This window comes from Nelumbo nucifera, chromosome 4 (assembly GCF_055504915.1).
Source record: "Nelumbo nucifera cultivar China Antique chromosome 4, China Antique-T2T, whole genome shotgun sequence".
Taxonomy (NCBI): Eukaryota; Viridiplantae; Streptophyta; class Magnoliopsida; order Proteales; family Nelumbonaceae; genus Nelumbo; species Nelumbo nucifera.
The window spans coordinates 89102233-89116618 of record NC_142652.1 but is presented as its reverse complement, the minus strand read 5'-3'; the positions used below and the strand labels follow the sequence as shown (position 1 = coordinate 89116618).

Below are 14386 nucleotides of genomic sequence, written 5' to 3'. Positions count from 1 at the left end.
CCCCCTATGCATTTTATGTGTAAAGCAAGTTGTGAAACTACTTTCCATCTAATAATCTCATGATCATTTGTATCTAGTATATATTATTTCTTCTCTCTCTTTTTTTTTTATGAATATTTCTTCTCATTTTTTTTTTAGTTTGATTGGAATCCTCCTAGGGATGCATATAAACTATAAAGGCAGATATGGTTTGGAGTTTGGACTGTCTGGGAGGAAAGAAACGCCATATCTTCAAGGATAAGGTCCAAACCAGAGAAGCTGTGACAGAAAATATTACAGTGAAGATGGTAGACTAGGTTAAATCCATGAAGATTTTTCACCCTTTCCATATCTTCTTAATGCAGATATGGAAGCAAGGAAAAAATCCATGGGGAAAGAAATTAGTTTTCCGATTTCTACACCATTTGCAGAATTTTTGGATGATAGCATATAGTACAGTTTAAGTTTTCTTCAATTAATTCTCTACTTGCAACCATCTCAAGGATAGTCTTTTAGTTTCTCAGAAGTTCACTGTTGTTTCGAAACTACTACTTTTGGTAACATCAGGACTTACTATTTATAGTAATTCCAGTAATTACTATTTGTATAGTAAAATTGTTATATGCTATTTTGGCAATTTCCAGTGGCTTTACATTAAGTTAGTTTTAGTAGGATAAGTAATGAGTTATTTTGGGAGTTAAAAGAGTCCTAATTTGCTTGTCCGAATGGATTACTTACAGATTTGTCTTAGTTCCAAAGCAAATAAAAGTTAATTATGGACCGTTATATCTGATCAGCGCATGCATGTTACTTTCCATGTGTGTGTCCATGAGTGTAGGCATGTTCGTAAGAGAGTAAAGGCATATTGCATGCTTACCCCTGGCTGATCAACAATATTCACCGCAAAACGCTCACTAGTGGTTGGAGAATAATTTTCAGAGAATGGCCTGCATTATGAAAACAATTTGAGATGTCATTGAGTCAAGTCATAATAATCATTTGAGAGAAGCTCTCTGATGAAGTGCGTAGGGCTGAGATGATGTACATAAGGAAGCAGATAGACAAAAAGGCCATATGAGGTCTACACTAGCAGAGACCTATCACTATACAAGACATCCAATAGAGGACCATATTTAGCTAGACCAGCTGCTACATAATTTATTTCCCTTGGAATCCAGTACAGATTTGCATTCATTACACTCACAGTATCTTGGAAACAGCCTCTCTGTGTATCTGCGGTGGTAAGGCTGCATATATCTGTCTCTCCCCAGACCCCACATTGGCGGGGCCCTCATGCACTGGGCTACCCTTTTTTACACTCAGAATATCTCCAGCCTCAGCCAGGTAGTGATTAGTCTCCAAATACCACCCTCCTCTTCTACAAACCACTTAATAGTATTTGCAGAGTTTCCTTAAATGATTAGATTCCAAATGCCCAGGTCTCTACTGATACCGATACCAATAAGAGTGGCCAGGACATCTGACTTAGTGGAGTCAGCATACCCAATTGGTCCATTATAAGCCCAACAGATGTTACTGTTCCTCTAGTTATCATCCCTTCCTTTCTTGCACCTGGACCTCAAGGGATGGTAGGAAGCCTAGGGGAGGAGAACAAAAGATTAACCACACTATTGGGCTCACTAACAAAATACCTTTAGGCTAGACTTGTTCATGGGCCGGGTGGCCCGACGGGCCGGCCCGACTCCCGGACGGGCTTGAACAGGATTTTTGGCCCGCGGGCTTAACCTCGGGCTAAAAAGCCCGGCCCGCATAAAATTCGAGCCGGGCTCGGGCTTTGCTAAAATAGCCCGGCCCGAGCCCGGCCCGGCCCGACTTATAGTTAAACTTAAGTAAATCCGGCCCGACCTATAGTTAAACCTAAGTAAAAACCCTATGTGATGTCTATTTGAATAAATTTTTTGATTTGAGGTCATTGATTCACTTGTAGATCCATTGTTCATTTAAATAGGGGAAAAAACATTTAAATTAAAATAGAAAATGTCAAAAAATTTTAAATTTCTTTTATTAGATCGGGCTTCGGGCTCGGGCTCGGGCTTCGAGCTTTTCATCAGGGCCGGGCTCGGGCCCAAATTGTAGGCCCGTTGGTCGGGCCGGGCTCGGGCTCGGGCCTAACAGTTTTCTGTTAATAAAGAGTCAAAGCCCGGCCCGGCCCGGCCCGGCCCGGCCCGGCCCATGAACAGGTCTACTTTAGGCCTTGTTAACTTTTCAAAGGGTCACTTAACCGGGTAAGCACTTACCCAGGTAAATGTTTCCTGGGAAAGTTAGAATGGGCAAACTTGTCCCATTATGTTTTGTAAACTTTTCCCCAGGTGGGAAAGTTATTTGCCCACCTAGGAAACTGACTTTACCGTAGGGCCCAGAGCTTTCCAGAAAAAGAACACTGTAAAGTTGGTCAATGGGCGTCATTTTCCTATTCCAACTTCCCCCCTCCTATTTCCCGAAAAACGAACAGGGCCTCAAATAGATGCTATCGTTCCTCTCTTTAATCAGTCCTTCAATCCCTGCCATTCCCAGTCTTCTTGAAGCACTACCATCAGAATTAAAGTCCTCACCCCTTCCTTTCTTGCACCTGGGCCTTGAGGGATGGTTAGAGGCCTAGGGGAGGACAACAAAAATGTTAATCACGTTCCTATTGGGATCACTGACAGAAATACCTTTAAAGAACTCGGAACTAGTGACCCACAAGTTGCAAATTGCAATTGTGAGTAATGTGAGAGATTTAAGTCTTCCTAAGATCTGGTCTTGTTGTCAAATATGTGATTATTCATCTCTTCCTAAACACCCCACATCACCGCATGGATAACTATTTGCCAGTAGACCTTACTTCTCTGACTAAGACCTCTACCATTCCACTGTCAAAGGAAATCCAAAATACCCTCCAGAGCAACCGGGCAGTATCCCATAGTGTTGAGAAAATAGTGCCAAATATTTCTAGTTTCCTGGCAATTGAAGAGAAGATTATTAGCAGATTCCCCACCACAGATGCATAAAATGCAAGTACGAAGGGAGAGACATATTCAATCAATATTCTTCCATTGGAAATCACAAGTGTTTACTCTCTTCACACAGGCTTCCCGAACAAAAAAGCAAACTCTGGGAGGAATGTGAAGGGACCGGATCTTCTTGCAAAGAAAGGAAGTGTTCTGCTCACCTGCAATCAAGGCCTTGATGAAAGAGTTCGAAGATGATATCATTTTATTTGTGGAGGCTACCTTGAAGAATACTTCTTTTTTTTATCAGTAACAGGAACATTTCATTAATACAGAAAAAAAGGACATACAATGAAACACGACAGAGAGAGGAAAACTCTCTTAACTCTTTCTGAGATGACAGCTGATTACACTAATTACAACAGAGCCTTTAAAATTGATCCCTTCCCACCCCTTGCTTCAATGATCAGCCTCCTTATGTTCAGCTCCTTCACCTGTTGAATTCCTTCCAATCACAGCCGTGATTTCAGACCTCAATGAACCACCCATACCTATTGGGCCTAAGTAGAAAGCAATAATTCTTCTCTCCTCATTCCAGTACTACATCAAAGTTCAGCTTGATAAACCCGCAAGTAGAAAGGGACCAGGTTGGCCTGATGACAACTTTAGAGAAAGAGGAGTCAGCCACTTCCTTCCACTATCTAAGCAAGTCATTGGTAGAAATTCCTTTAAAACTGCTCAAAGATTTTACCCATTCGACCACTCTGATGGTAATGGTTTTCTCAATGAGTGCTTCTCCACTCCTCTCGTTATCTGAAAAAACTCTTTGGTTTCTTTCCTCCTAGACTGGTCCAGCAAATAGCCACTCTTGTGCACCTCCACAGAATTCTCCCCCTTCTCTTTTGCCAGTTGACAAAGGTAGAATCAAACAAGCTTTGTACATTCAGCAGGAGGTTCCACCTGCACCCAAACAAAGACAAACCAGCCCCAAATAATAGAAACAAAAGTAGGAGGTTAAAAAGTGGTAGAAAGTCTCATCATTAGCCTTACAAAGGATACACCAATTAGGGGAAAGGCACCTATTTTGTCTCTTTCTTTGAAGGAGATCACAAATATTGATTTTTTCTAGGTAAACTTCCCAACAAAAACCACTAACCCTAGGAGGAATAGGCTTGTTCCAAACCTCCTTAACAAGAAAAGGCACCACAGAACTGTTAGGGGGTTGGATGAAGGTTGACAAGGAGGCACAGGAGAAAGAACTAGAGTATGCAAGATATAAAATCCAACTGTCTGAGCTAGAAGGCATTAAGAAAGAAAAAACAAGCTCATCCCTAAGGTCAGACAAATTAACAGAGATGGAAATTGTTCCTTCAGTGGGGAGTAAACCTGTTCATGAGCTGGCTCGGGCTTGGCTTTTGCCAAAACTTGAATGGGCCTGGCCCGAAGCCCAAGTCTGAGACAGTGTGTAAAGTTTGGCCCGAAACCCGGCCAGGTCTGGTGGCGAATCACCCAACCACACATGTTCCCAAAATTTAACAAGTTTTCAGAGGACATGTTATATCTGATTATTGATGGATTTCTAGCATGAAGCTCTCATTGCCCTAGCCCAAAGTCCAGCATCCCACCCGTCAACTGCAAGCCCATGGATGCTTATAATAATCACATTTATCCTTTTCTGCTGGCAATCTCCATAACCACTTACCCAAAAGAGTCGTATTCCTTTTATGGATATTCCCTACACCTAAACCACTGAATTTCTTACTTCTACTCACCACCTCCCAACGAACTCTATAATCCCTCTTCTTCTCCCTTGGTTCCCATAAAAATCCCTAATCAATTTTTCCAATATTCTACTCACCCCTTCTAGAATTTTAAACACTAATAAATAGTAGACAAGCAGATTGGTCAAGATTGACTTAATCAATGACCTACCCCCCAAAGACATATAGCTTCTCTTCCATGAAGCCAACCTTTTAATCGATCACAAAAAAGAGGCCAACCTTTTAGTGAACCTCTCAACCACTGGGCTCCAAAATCTAGCATTCCTTGAATCATTCCCCATAGCCCTAAATAGGACTTCAACACTTTTTGAGATCTCTCTATTCCTTTTTTTTTTTGAGAAAAGGTAACTATTATATTCAAAAGGAGTAGGGGGGATGCACAATTGTACATGAGAGGATGTACAAATAACACAAACAGAACAAAGCAACTAAGAACCACCCAACTTAAGGGGGCAATACAACTCTTATCAAGATTGGCCTTTAAATATGACATTTTCTCAAAAAGTTGGACAACCAATTTCAAATTTTTGATCCACCTAATTCATTCCTTCATAGAAAACAATAGTATCATTTGCAAATTGTAAATGTGTTATTGGGACACCCTCCCAACAAACTCTCCAGTCTCCACCCCCTCACCAAATTCCTAGAATTTGCCCTAGAAATTAATCTTCGAAGAACGTCCGCAGTTAGAGTAAAGAGGAACGGGAAAGTGGGCCTCCTTGTCTAATTCCTCTAAGGGCAAGAAAATGATCCACAAGAGTCTCATTCGCCAAGATAAAGTAGTGACAAGTCCTAATACACCCCTTGATCTAATTGCACCATCTACCTTCAAAGCCAAAAGTTCTCATTACCTCCATTAAAAGTCCTAATCCACCATATCATAAGACTTTTTTTTAAGCAAAGGTAACTTCACCATATCATAACTTTTCCAAATCCAACTTGCAAACAAAACCCGGACTCTATAGTGTGGTGTTTTAAGAATGAAATTAAAAAATTCAACTGCCTGAGTAGGAGCTTGACAGTGAGAATACAATGGGTGGGGAGATCAACAAACCCTATGGCTGATGGTCTTGCAAAGCAAGGGGTAAATAGGGAAAGTTTGTATTAGGCTCAATTGTAGACTGAATCTGTTTTCTACTTGTCTTTCTTCCTGCTGTTAGGAGAGGACACAGCTCGTGCCTCTCCTTGGGAAGCTTGTAACTGCATTAGTTTTCTATTAATGAAACTTATCTTTTTATTTATCAAAAAAAAAAAATCACCAAAACAAAGAACATTACTTGATTGCTGACCAGAACTTGACTTCTCTTTCTTCCCTCCACTGCAGTGATTCCCTAGATCAGACCTTTCAACATGACTTCCACATTGATCTATCTCCTCAAGGTTCTTATGAACAATCCATTTCCACAGATTTTCACACAGAAACGCGTGCCCAGCTGTTTGACTCTGCTTGAACTTTCTCTCTTTCAAAACCCCTAACTTGAAGCAAGGTGTCTTCGAAGTGGGTAATGGGAATAGGATAACATTATAGACTGAACTTTCTCTCTTTCAAAACCCCTAACTTGAAGCAAGGTGTCTTCGAAGTGGGTAATGGGAATAGGATAACATTCTAGACTGACCTTTAATGTGATGATTCTGCTTTGGCTCTCTTTTCCCAGGATTTTATCCTTTCCCTGAACAAAGATGCAACAATCTCCTCTTGCTTTCCTGCTTTCCCTACAGAAAACAGTTAGAACCTGAACCTTAGAAGATCCCCAAGGGATGTGGAAGTCAATGCAGTTGCTGACCTCCATACCCTTAGGGAGGTCTACATTTCCCTTCCCCCACAGGCCCCACATGATAAATATTCTATGGACTCAGTTTCCTATAGAGTTTGTGGTCATTGTCCAGATGTTTTACTTGACTATCAAGTTAGGAGATCTTTTTTTTAGATATCTTCTGAAGGGCTACACAATGGGGGGTAGCCCATCCCCCAACCCAGGTGCAGGTGGGATTCGATCCCAAGTCTCCGCTATGACCAGCAGGAGACCTTACCAACCAGCTGGTTGGCACCTTGCTATCAAGTTGGGTTAGGATATCTTAGGAGACCTTTAGAAGAAAATATTTGGTTTCACTTTTGGTTTAGAAGTCAATATTATTTTAATAAGTAAATATTTCACCCTATGAATCTATAAGTAGAGTGAAAACCTATATAAGACATAGTTGATGAATATATTAATAGACTTGTAGGGTGAAATGAAATACATTTTATGAGCAGATTTGATTCTTTTGTCCAACATCAATCCTGTAGTAGAGTGATACAGAAAATAAAAAACTGGACCTTAAAAGGTAAAATTAGAAAACTTAAGTCAACCAAAGAAACAATCCCGAGCCTTAGCTGGACCTAACTTAAACTATCAGTAGTTCACCAGGAAGCTGGTTCAGAAGGCTCACCTTCCAAGAAATGAATTTAGCAATGCAGATTTTCCAGCATTTTTAGGCCCAAATACAAAGCATTGGTACACATTTCTTTCTGATTGCAGCTTTTTACGGTCCAATCGTCTTCGCCTGGTTATACGAAGTGCTGAAGCAGGATCACCAACATATCCAATATATATCAAATTAGATAGAGTTCGAGCTGGGTCAAGTAGTGTCATGAGGGCCCACTGCAGCCAACAAAAATCCTCAGCAAGTGTACTTGAAAAAGACAATGAACATGACTCATGGTTTAAAATCTAGAAAACAACAAACCAATTGGAGGTCAATGAGATTAATATGAAACCAAAACAAAAAAATACCAATATTCATTGATTAGAAGTTAAATGGGAAGGCATAACAGTGCATAACAACAAAGCACCTATGAGGCATGTCACTATGCTTTATATACTAGGTGTCTTATTGATTTAATAATTGAGACCTTAAGTGTTGACAATCAACAACCCGTCAGAAATCAATATTCAAAATATGCAGCCACAACAAAAGTTCACCAGAAGTCCTCCATGGAATAGAAGAACTGGAGCAAACATATCATTCCCCTAACCACTACCAAAAGAAAACAAAAAAGAAATAACTGTTTGCAACTTACTCATAGCTACACTTAATAAAAAGGTAATGGTTGCAAAAGAATAACTTCAAGCTGTTAATTACTTTTCCCGTCATAAAATGACCACATGAAAACAAAACACCCATGTGAATTAGTTGCACAGTTCTCATCAATCCTACATGCAGGGAAAGAAAGCAAGCATCAATGGTGCCAAAATTTCTGAAACAATGCTTACCAACATCAATTTACAACAAACATAATAGAAAGAAGGTAGAAATTTTGATCTAAATTGTAACCAGATGAAATAAAAAAAGAAAAGAAAAAAAATTGTATGGAGATACGCACCTGGGACAGAAATCCATCAAATGATAACCCATCTAGTGCGGTCTTCCCTGCAGCATCCTTATATGGAGCTTCATTCCAAGGACTGAATTTCAAATTTTGAAAAAAAAAACAATATAATAAATAAGAAAACATATAAAAGGAAAACTCTAGTTTAATAGAATTTTGACAGAGTGGTTTCAACCAATTACATGAAAATCATATAGCTACATAGATTAAATTGATGGTATACTAACAAAGATATATGCATCTCAAGCATGAGTACTATCAACATAATTTCACTATTGGTACAACAGTTGATATTGAAAACTCAGAATCTAGGCTTAAACCTATATGTAGGAATACACACAATATCAAATAAAACACCCAGAAAGATCCTAGATTTTGAGGTGATCAGAGTGACAGAATGCTTCTACAAACCAAAATCAACCCAAGCAATTGATAAAATTCTTCCTATTCCATTTATCAAAACAAAATCTTCCTATTCCAAAAAAAAAAAAAGGTGACAATGAAACAGTACAATATCCAAAATGAACTAATGCAGGAAAATAATTTTGAAGAAATTATTGGCAGACATAGAAACATAAAGGAACAATCATAGATGCAACACAAAATGCATGTCTGCAATGCACCCACCTAGATGTCTAGATACATGTATGCATTTTTTTGTACAAGAAGAAATTTAAACACTCTCGTCAAAATGTTAGAACTATCTATCTATATAATTTCACTGTCCTTTCTGATTTCATAATGAAATGTTTTTTTCCTAATACAATAATAGATCATAGATGTCAAAGTATAACACCCATTCTAGAGTTTGACATCACAATACAACCAGGACACCATTGTGGAACCAGACTGCCAGAGCATGGAGCAGAATAAACTCATCGCATGAAAATTTTGAAAAGCTTCAATTTGTTATAACATTGCTTCAGATGCGTATGCATAAGGATAGTTAATTTTTCTTTTTTTGGCAGGAAAACATGTGGGAACTTTTTTTTGCTTAAATTTATTTATTTATTTTTGTAATCAGTTGTTTTTTATACATGAAAGATAATTTTATTAAAATCAAGAGAATCAACCATTACAAGCAGCCCATGGAAAGGTGTGAGCTGTGAGCTCTTCCAAACAGGAAAACAAACAAACTGGAAATACAAATCACAACAGAGCCCAGTACAGCTTATCCCTATTTTCCCCTTGCTTGGCTAAGTAATCAGCCATAGTATTAGCTGATCTTCCCACCCATTGTAATCTAAAATTCATGTTTCTTGTTTAACCACTTGAATTTCTTGATTTCATCCCTGTAGCACCAAGAGATAGACTACAGATCCTCCAATCATCCCACCACCGCCTAAGAATCACTTTGAATCATCAAATTCTCCACTCTTAGCTCATTTGCAATCTGGAATCGAAGGGGTTCTTAGAGATAAGGATGGTGTTGTTATGGAGGGGTTCTTTGCAAATTGGAATTTTGTAATCAGCTGTTTGTAACATAGAGAATACATAATAAATGTTATGTTGTTATTAAGAGAGACGGTGTAAATAACAGTAATTCAATGGTGACAAAATTAAAAGCGGAAAATTTGTATGGCAGGTGGATGGTCATGGTACTATCATTAGCATAACTACTTATGATATGCAAAGAAATTTGGGGGAAATCCTTTTCTCTTCACCTAGACCTTCTTGCAGATCAAATACTATTCCTATAAGTTTTTTTTTATAGGAAACGGTAACTTTCATTAGAGAATTGAAAGGATTACAGACTTACCACCAACAAAATGGATGGAAAAAAACAAAAACTTACAAACAAGCCCAAAACAAAGCCTCCCTAGTAACTCCTTGCTTAGCTAAAGTGTCAGCCATTCCATTTGCTGACCTTCTTACCCATTTAAAGTGCACCCCAATCTCCCTTGTTAAGCTAATAATCTCTCTTAGAGGCTGTCTAAGAGACCAAACTCCCAAGTTTCCAGATTGCATCCACCCTATTACCAGCTTGGAGTCTCCTTCCACTTCTAATTGTTGCCATTCCCCATTGTTTCGCCAGTCTCAAACCTTGAAGTAAGGCCACTACTTCTGCCCTTAATGAATCTCCCACCCCAATTGGGCCCGAGTAAAGGGCCAAGCCTTTTTCTTCCTCATTTCTGAACACACCCCCAACTCCCGACTGACCTGGATTACCCAAGGAGCTTCCATCAAAGTTTAGTAGCTTCACCCTGAGCTGAGGCGGTGGTATCCAACTTTCTTGTACCACAAGGGAGGAAGGAGAGGATACAGCTATAGCACTCCAATTTCTAATTAGGTCATCTAAGGAGAAGTCCTTGAAGAGATGATGTACTTTCAGCCAATGCATAACCTTGATGGTAACAACCTCAACAAGTGCTTCCTTGGATTTCTCTTGCCCTAGGAAGATCCTATTGTTTCTTTCTTCCCAAATTGACCAAAGGATGGCTGCTCTTGTTATTCTCCACATTACCCTGCCTCTTTTCCTTGGTTGTCGGAAGAAGCTAGAGTCAAAAAGGTTCGGCACACCCGAGGGAGGATTCCATCTGCAACCAAACAAAGAAGAGAACCAATCCCACAAATAAGAAGTAAAAGGAGAAGAAATCAAAAGATGAGTCGTCGTCGTCTCACCATTTCTTAAGCAAAGGTAATAGACATGTGGGGAAAGGCACCAGTCTGACCTTTTTCTTTGAAGTACATCCATAGTATTGATCTTTTGAAGAGCCACTTCCTAGCAAAAAAGCCCTAACCTTTGGCGGCACAGGAGAATGCCAAACTTCTTTAGCAGGAAAAGAGACAAACGCAATAGAAGAAGACTCTTTCCAAATTCTATTGTCTGGGCAAGATAGATCTAGGAAAACCGAACTCAACACAGTGAACAACTCATCTGCAGAAGCCAATTCTGAATCCCTCAACCCTCTTCTCAAACCCAAATAACAAGTCCCCTCAAACACATGAAGTGATGAGATGGTTTTGAATTTTTTTAGGGAAAGAAAATATATTACCAAGAATCAATCCTTAAGGGGGGTGTTCACAAGCCAAAGGTCCTCCTAAAATAGAATTTTATTACCTGAGCACACATCAAATCTGATGAAAGGCTGAAAGGAAGGCAAGACTCTAGTAATTGCTTTCTAAGGGGAGAAATGAGAAGCCCTAGGGTCGACACCAACATCCCATCCATTGGCTGCCATCCCGTGAATACTTTCCACCACCAAGTGCCACAAACTGTCCTGCTCCAAAGGAAATATCCACAACCATTTTCCTAATAAAGCTACATTTCTTAATCTGATATTGCCAATGCCTAGACCCCCCACTTCCTTTTTCCTAGAAACTACTTCTCACTTCACTAAATGGTCCTTTTTTGAGTCACCTGGTTCCCAATAAAATGTCTCTCACGAGATTTTCTAACTTATTGGCAACCTTGGCAGCAAGCTTAAAGGTAGACAAAAATACACCAGAAGTTTGGCCAGTGGACTTGATTAAAGTGATTCTACCCTCTAGTGAGATATAATTTCTCTTCCACCCTGCTAGCTTCTTAGTGAATCTTTCCAAAACTGGGTACCAAAAGCTTTTTGTTCTAGGATTTGCCCCCAGGGGCAGACCTAAATAAAATAGAGGCCAACCATTTACCTCGCACCCTAAAGCCCTAGCCACCAAATGCACCTCATCTTCCCGTAAATTCACCCCCGCTACACAACTCTTGTTCCAATTGATTTTCATATTGGAGACTCTCTCAAAATGCATCACCACCAATCTCAAATTATCCATCTCCTCAATTTCCCCTTCACAAAAGAGAATGATATCATCCGCAAATTGTAGGTGAATGACAATCATTTGTTGCCTCCCAATTCTCCAACCTTTTAGTAGATTTCTTGAATCAACCCTAGAAATCAAGACACATAGAACGTCCATACTAAGGTGAAGAGGAAAGGTGACAAAGGGTCTCCTTGTCTAAGGCCCCTCTTTGCAGGAAAGAAGTCCCTAGCTACTCCATTCACTAAGATTGAAAAGTGACAAGAGGTAATACAACCCTTCATCCACTTGCACCATCTCTCCCCAAAGCCTCTATTCATCAACACTTCTAGCAAGAAATCCCAATCCACCAAATCATAAGCCTTTTCTAGGTCAAGTTTACAGATCAGACCCTTTTCTCCTTTTATCTTTTTTTGTAATCCACACATCCATTGACTATTAAAATCTGATCGATAATTTGTCTCCCTTTCACAAAGGCCCCTTTATTCGGTGAGATTAAGGAAGAGAGGACTTTCTTAAGTCTTAGTGCAAGAACTTTAGAAATGATCTTTATACAAACTCTCAATCAGACTAATAGGTCAAAAGTCCTCGGGCTGAACTGCAGGCACCTTCTTAGGGATCAAAGCTATGAATGTAGCATTTGCACCCATGTTTATTTTTCCTCTTTCAAAGAATTCCAAGAAAACCTCCACTAGTCATCACCTTAGATATCCCAACAGTCTTGATAAAAAGCCATAGTGAATCCATCCAGCCACGGGGCTTTTGATCTTTCCATAGAGAAAACTACTTCCTTTATTTCTTGAACCTCAAACGGTCTTTCCAGGGGCTCCAACAATTCCCTTTCGCCAACATGCCACTCAAAGTCAGTTAGAGTCTCTCTTACTCTACTGGGGCTGTCATAAATGGATTTAAAATGCTCCACAAAAGCTTTTGCAATCTCTTCCTCTCTTGTTAGCAGTGCCTCATTCCATTCCAAACATTCAACTATGTTCTTCCTCTTTCTTCCACTTGCCAAACTATGGAAAAATCTTGTATTACCATCTCCTTCCATCAACCACTTGCATCTTGATTTTTGTCTCCAGCTTATCTCTTCTTTTCTAAGAATTTCTTCCAAATCTTGTTTCAACTTCCATCTCTCCTCCCTTTCTTCAAGCCCCAATCCTCTCTCTACCTCAATAGCATCAAGTTCTTGAATCCTTTTAATAATAGCCTCCTTTCTGTCTTCAATTCTACCAAACTCTTCTTTGTTCCAAACTTCGATCTTGGCTTTTAGCTTTTGTAACTTCTTATAAAATCTATATCCCTTCCATCTAAACACCACCTGATCCTCTTACCATCATTCTTTCACTTTCTTTTGAAAGTCTGGATGTAACAGCCACATGCTTTCAAATCTGAAAAGGCAAGGTCCTCCTCCTAGTCTTTCTTGAGATAGTCTAACTGGACAATGATCCAACATAGGTCTAGGTAGTGCCCCCATCACCAAACCACCCCATACTTCCAACCAATTTGAAGAGAATAAAAATCTGTCTAGTTTACAACAAAGTGGTTCTTCCTAAAAATTAGACCAGGTAAAATCAGCTTTCACCAACAGCAGCTCCCTTAATTCAAAAGAATCCACAAAATAGTTGAACTTCCTCATACTTGAGGTGATCCTATGGTTGGGGTTATTTGTTTCTGTTAAGATGTGCTGAATAGGGGTAGTTTAGTCTTCTTCTGTTTATTAAGTAACTTGCTTATGTGGCAGTGGTATGCTGTGAAGTAGTTTGAAGGAACCGTTCATACTCATCATGCGGAACACTCACCATCTCCCTCCCAGAAGTAGATGTAGATGTGGGAGGTGTTCGGTCTGCCAGTTTACTGTCACTAATAGCAACCTCGCCTGCTATAGCATGATTAGCCCATTTAGAGGGAGGGCCATGTAGGTCATAACAAAAATTCACTGTGTGTCCATCCCTACCACAATGAGTACACTTCCTTGTAGAGTTGTTTTTTCCTCTGCCACGACCTCCCCCTGAGTCACGACCACCCCGACCAATCATGGAATTGCCACGGCCCCCTCTGGAATGACCTCCCCCTCTTGTACTATGTCCACCACCTCTAGCTGTCACAAGTGCTGATCTATCATACTGTGTGGGGTTCTCTGTCTGACCCAAAGAAATTCTACGAAGTTTTGAGAATACTTCCTCAAGTGTAGGAAGAGTAGAGCCCCCCAATATTTGAGCTCTAACTGGTTCATATTCCGACTTCAGCCCCACTAAAAATCTTGTAACATCTAGTTGCTCCCTTTGCTGTTGCTGAACTTGAATATCTAGAGTAAGGGGATGATAGACATTGAGTTCATTCCTTATATTCTTCATGCAGGCATAGTACTCTTCTAGTGTTTTGGTTCCTTGTTGTAAATCAAAGTACTCTTGATACAGCTGATATACTCTTGTTGTGTTATCTTGTCCAGAATATAGCTTCTTAGCATGCTCCCATATATCCTTAGCTGTATCAAGGAACATGAAGTTGGCACTGATTTTGGGTTCCATACTATTCCACAGCCAAGTCATGATTTGAGC

General features: G+C 39.8%; 1 protein-coding gene across 5 annotated transcripts in view; it reads right to left on the bottom strand.

The window, feature by feature from the left end:
• LOC104586729 (mitochondrial Rho GTPase 1-like) overlaps positions 1–14386 on the bottom strand; it is a 59655-nt gene that overhangs the window by 19983 nt on the left and 25286 nt on the right. For 3 of the 5 annotated variants that reach the window (XM_088903000.1, XM_088903001.1, XM_088902999.1), the window contains 3 exons: positions 8076–8157; positions 7142–7353; positions 857–926 (listed from right to left, as the gene is read on the bottom strand). In XM_088903000.1, coding sequence (XP_088759126.1) covers positions 857–926; positions 7142–7353; positions 8076–8157 — 364 coding nt within the window. The remainder of the gene's footprint in view (positions 1–856; positions 927–7141; positions 7354–8075; positions 8158–14386) is intronic. The other 2 variants (XM_088902998.1, XM_088902997.1) reach the window with 1 other exon arrangement.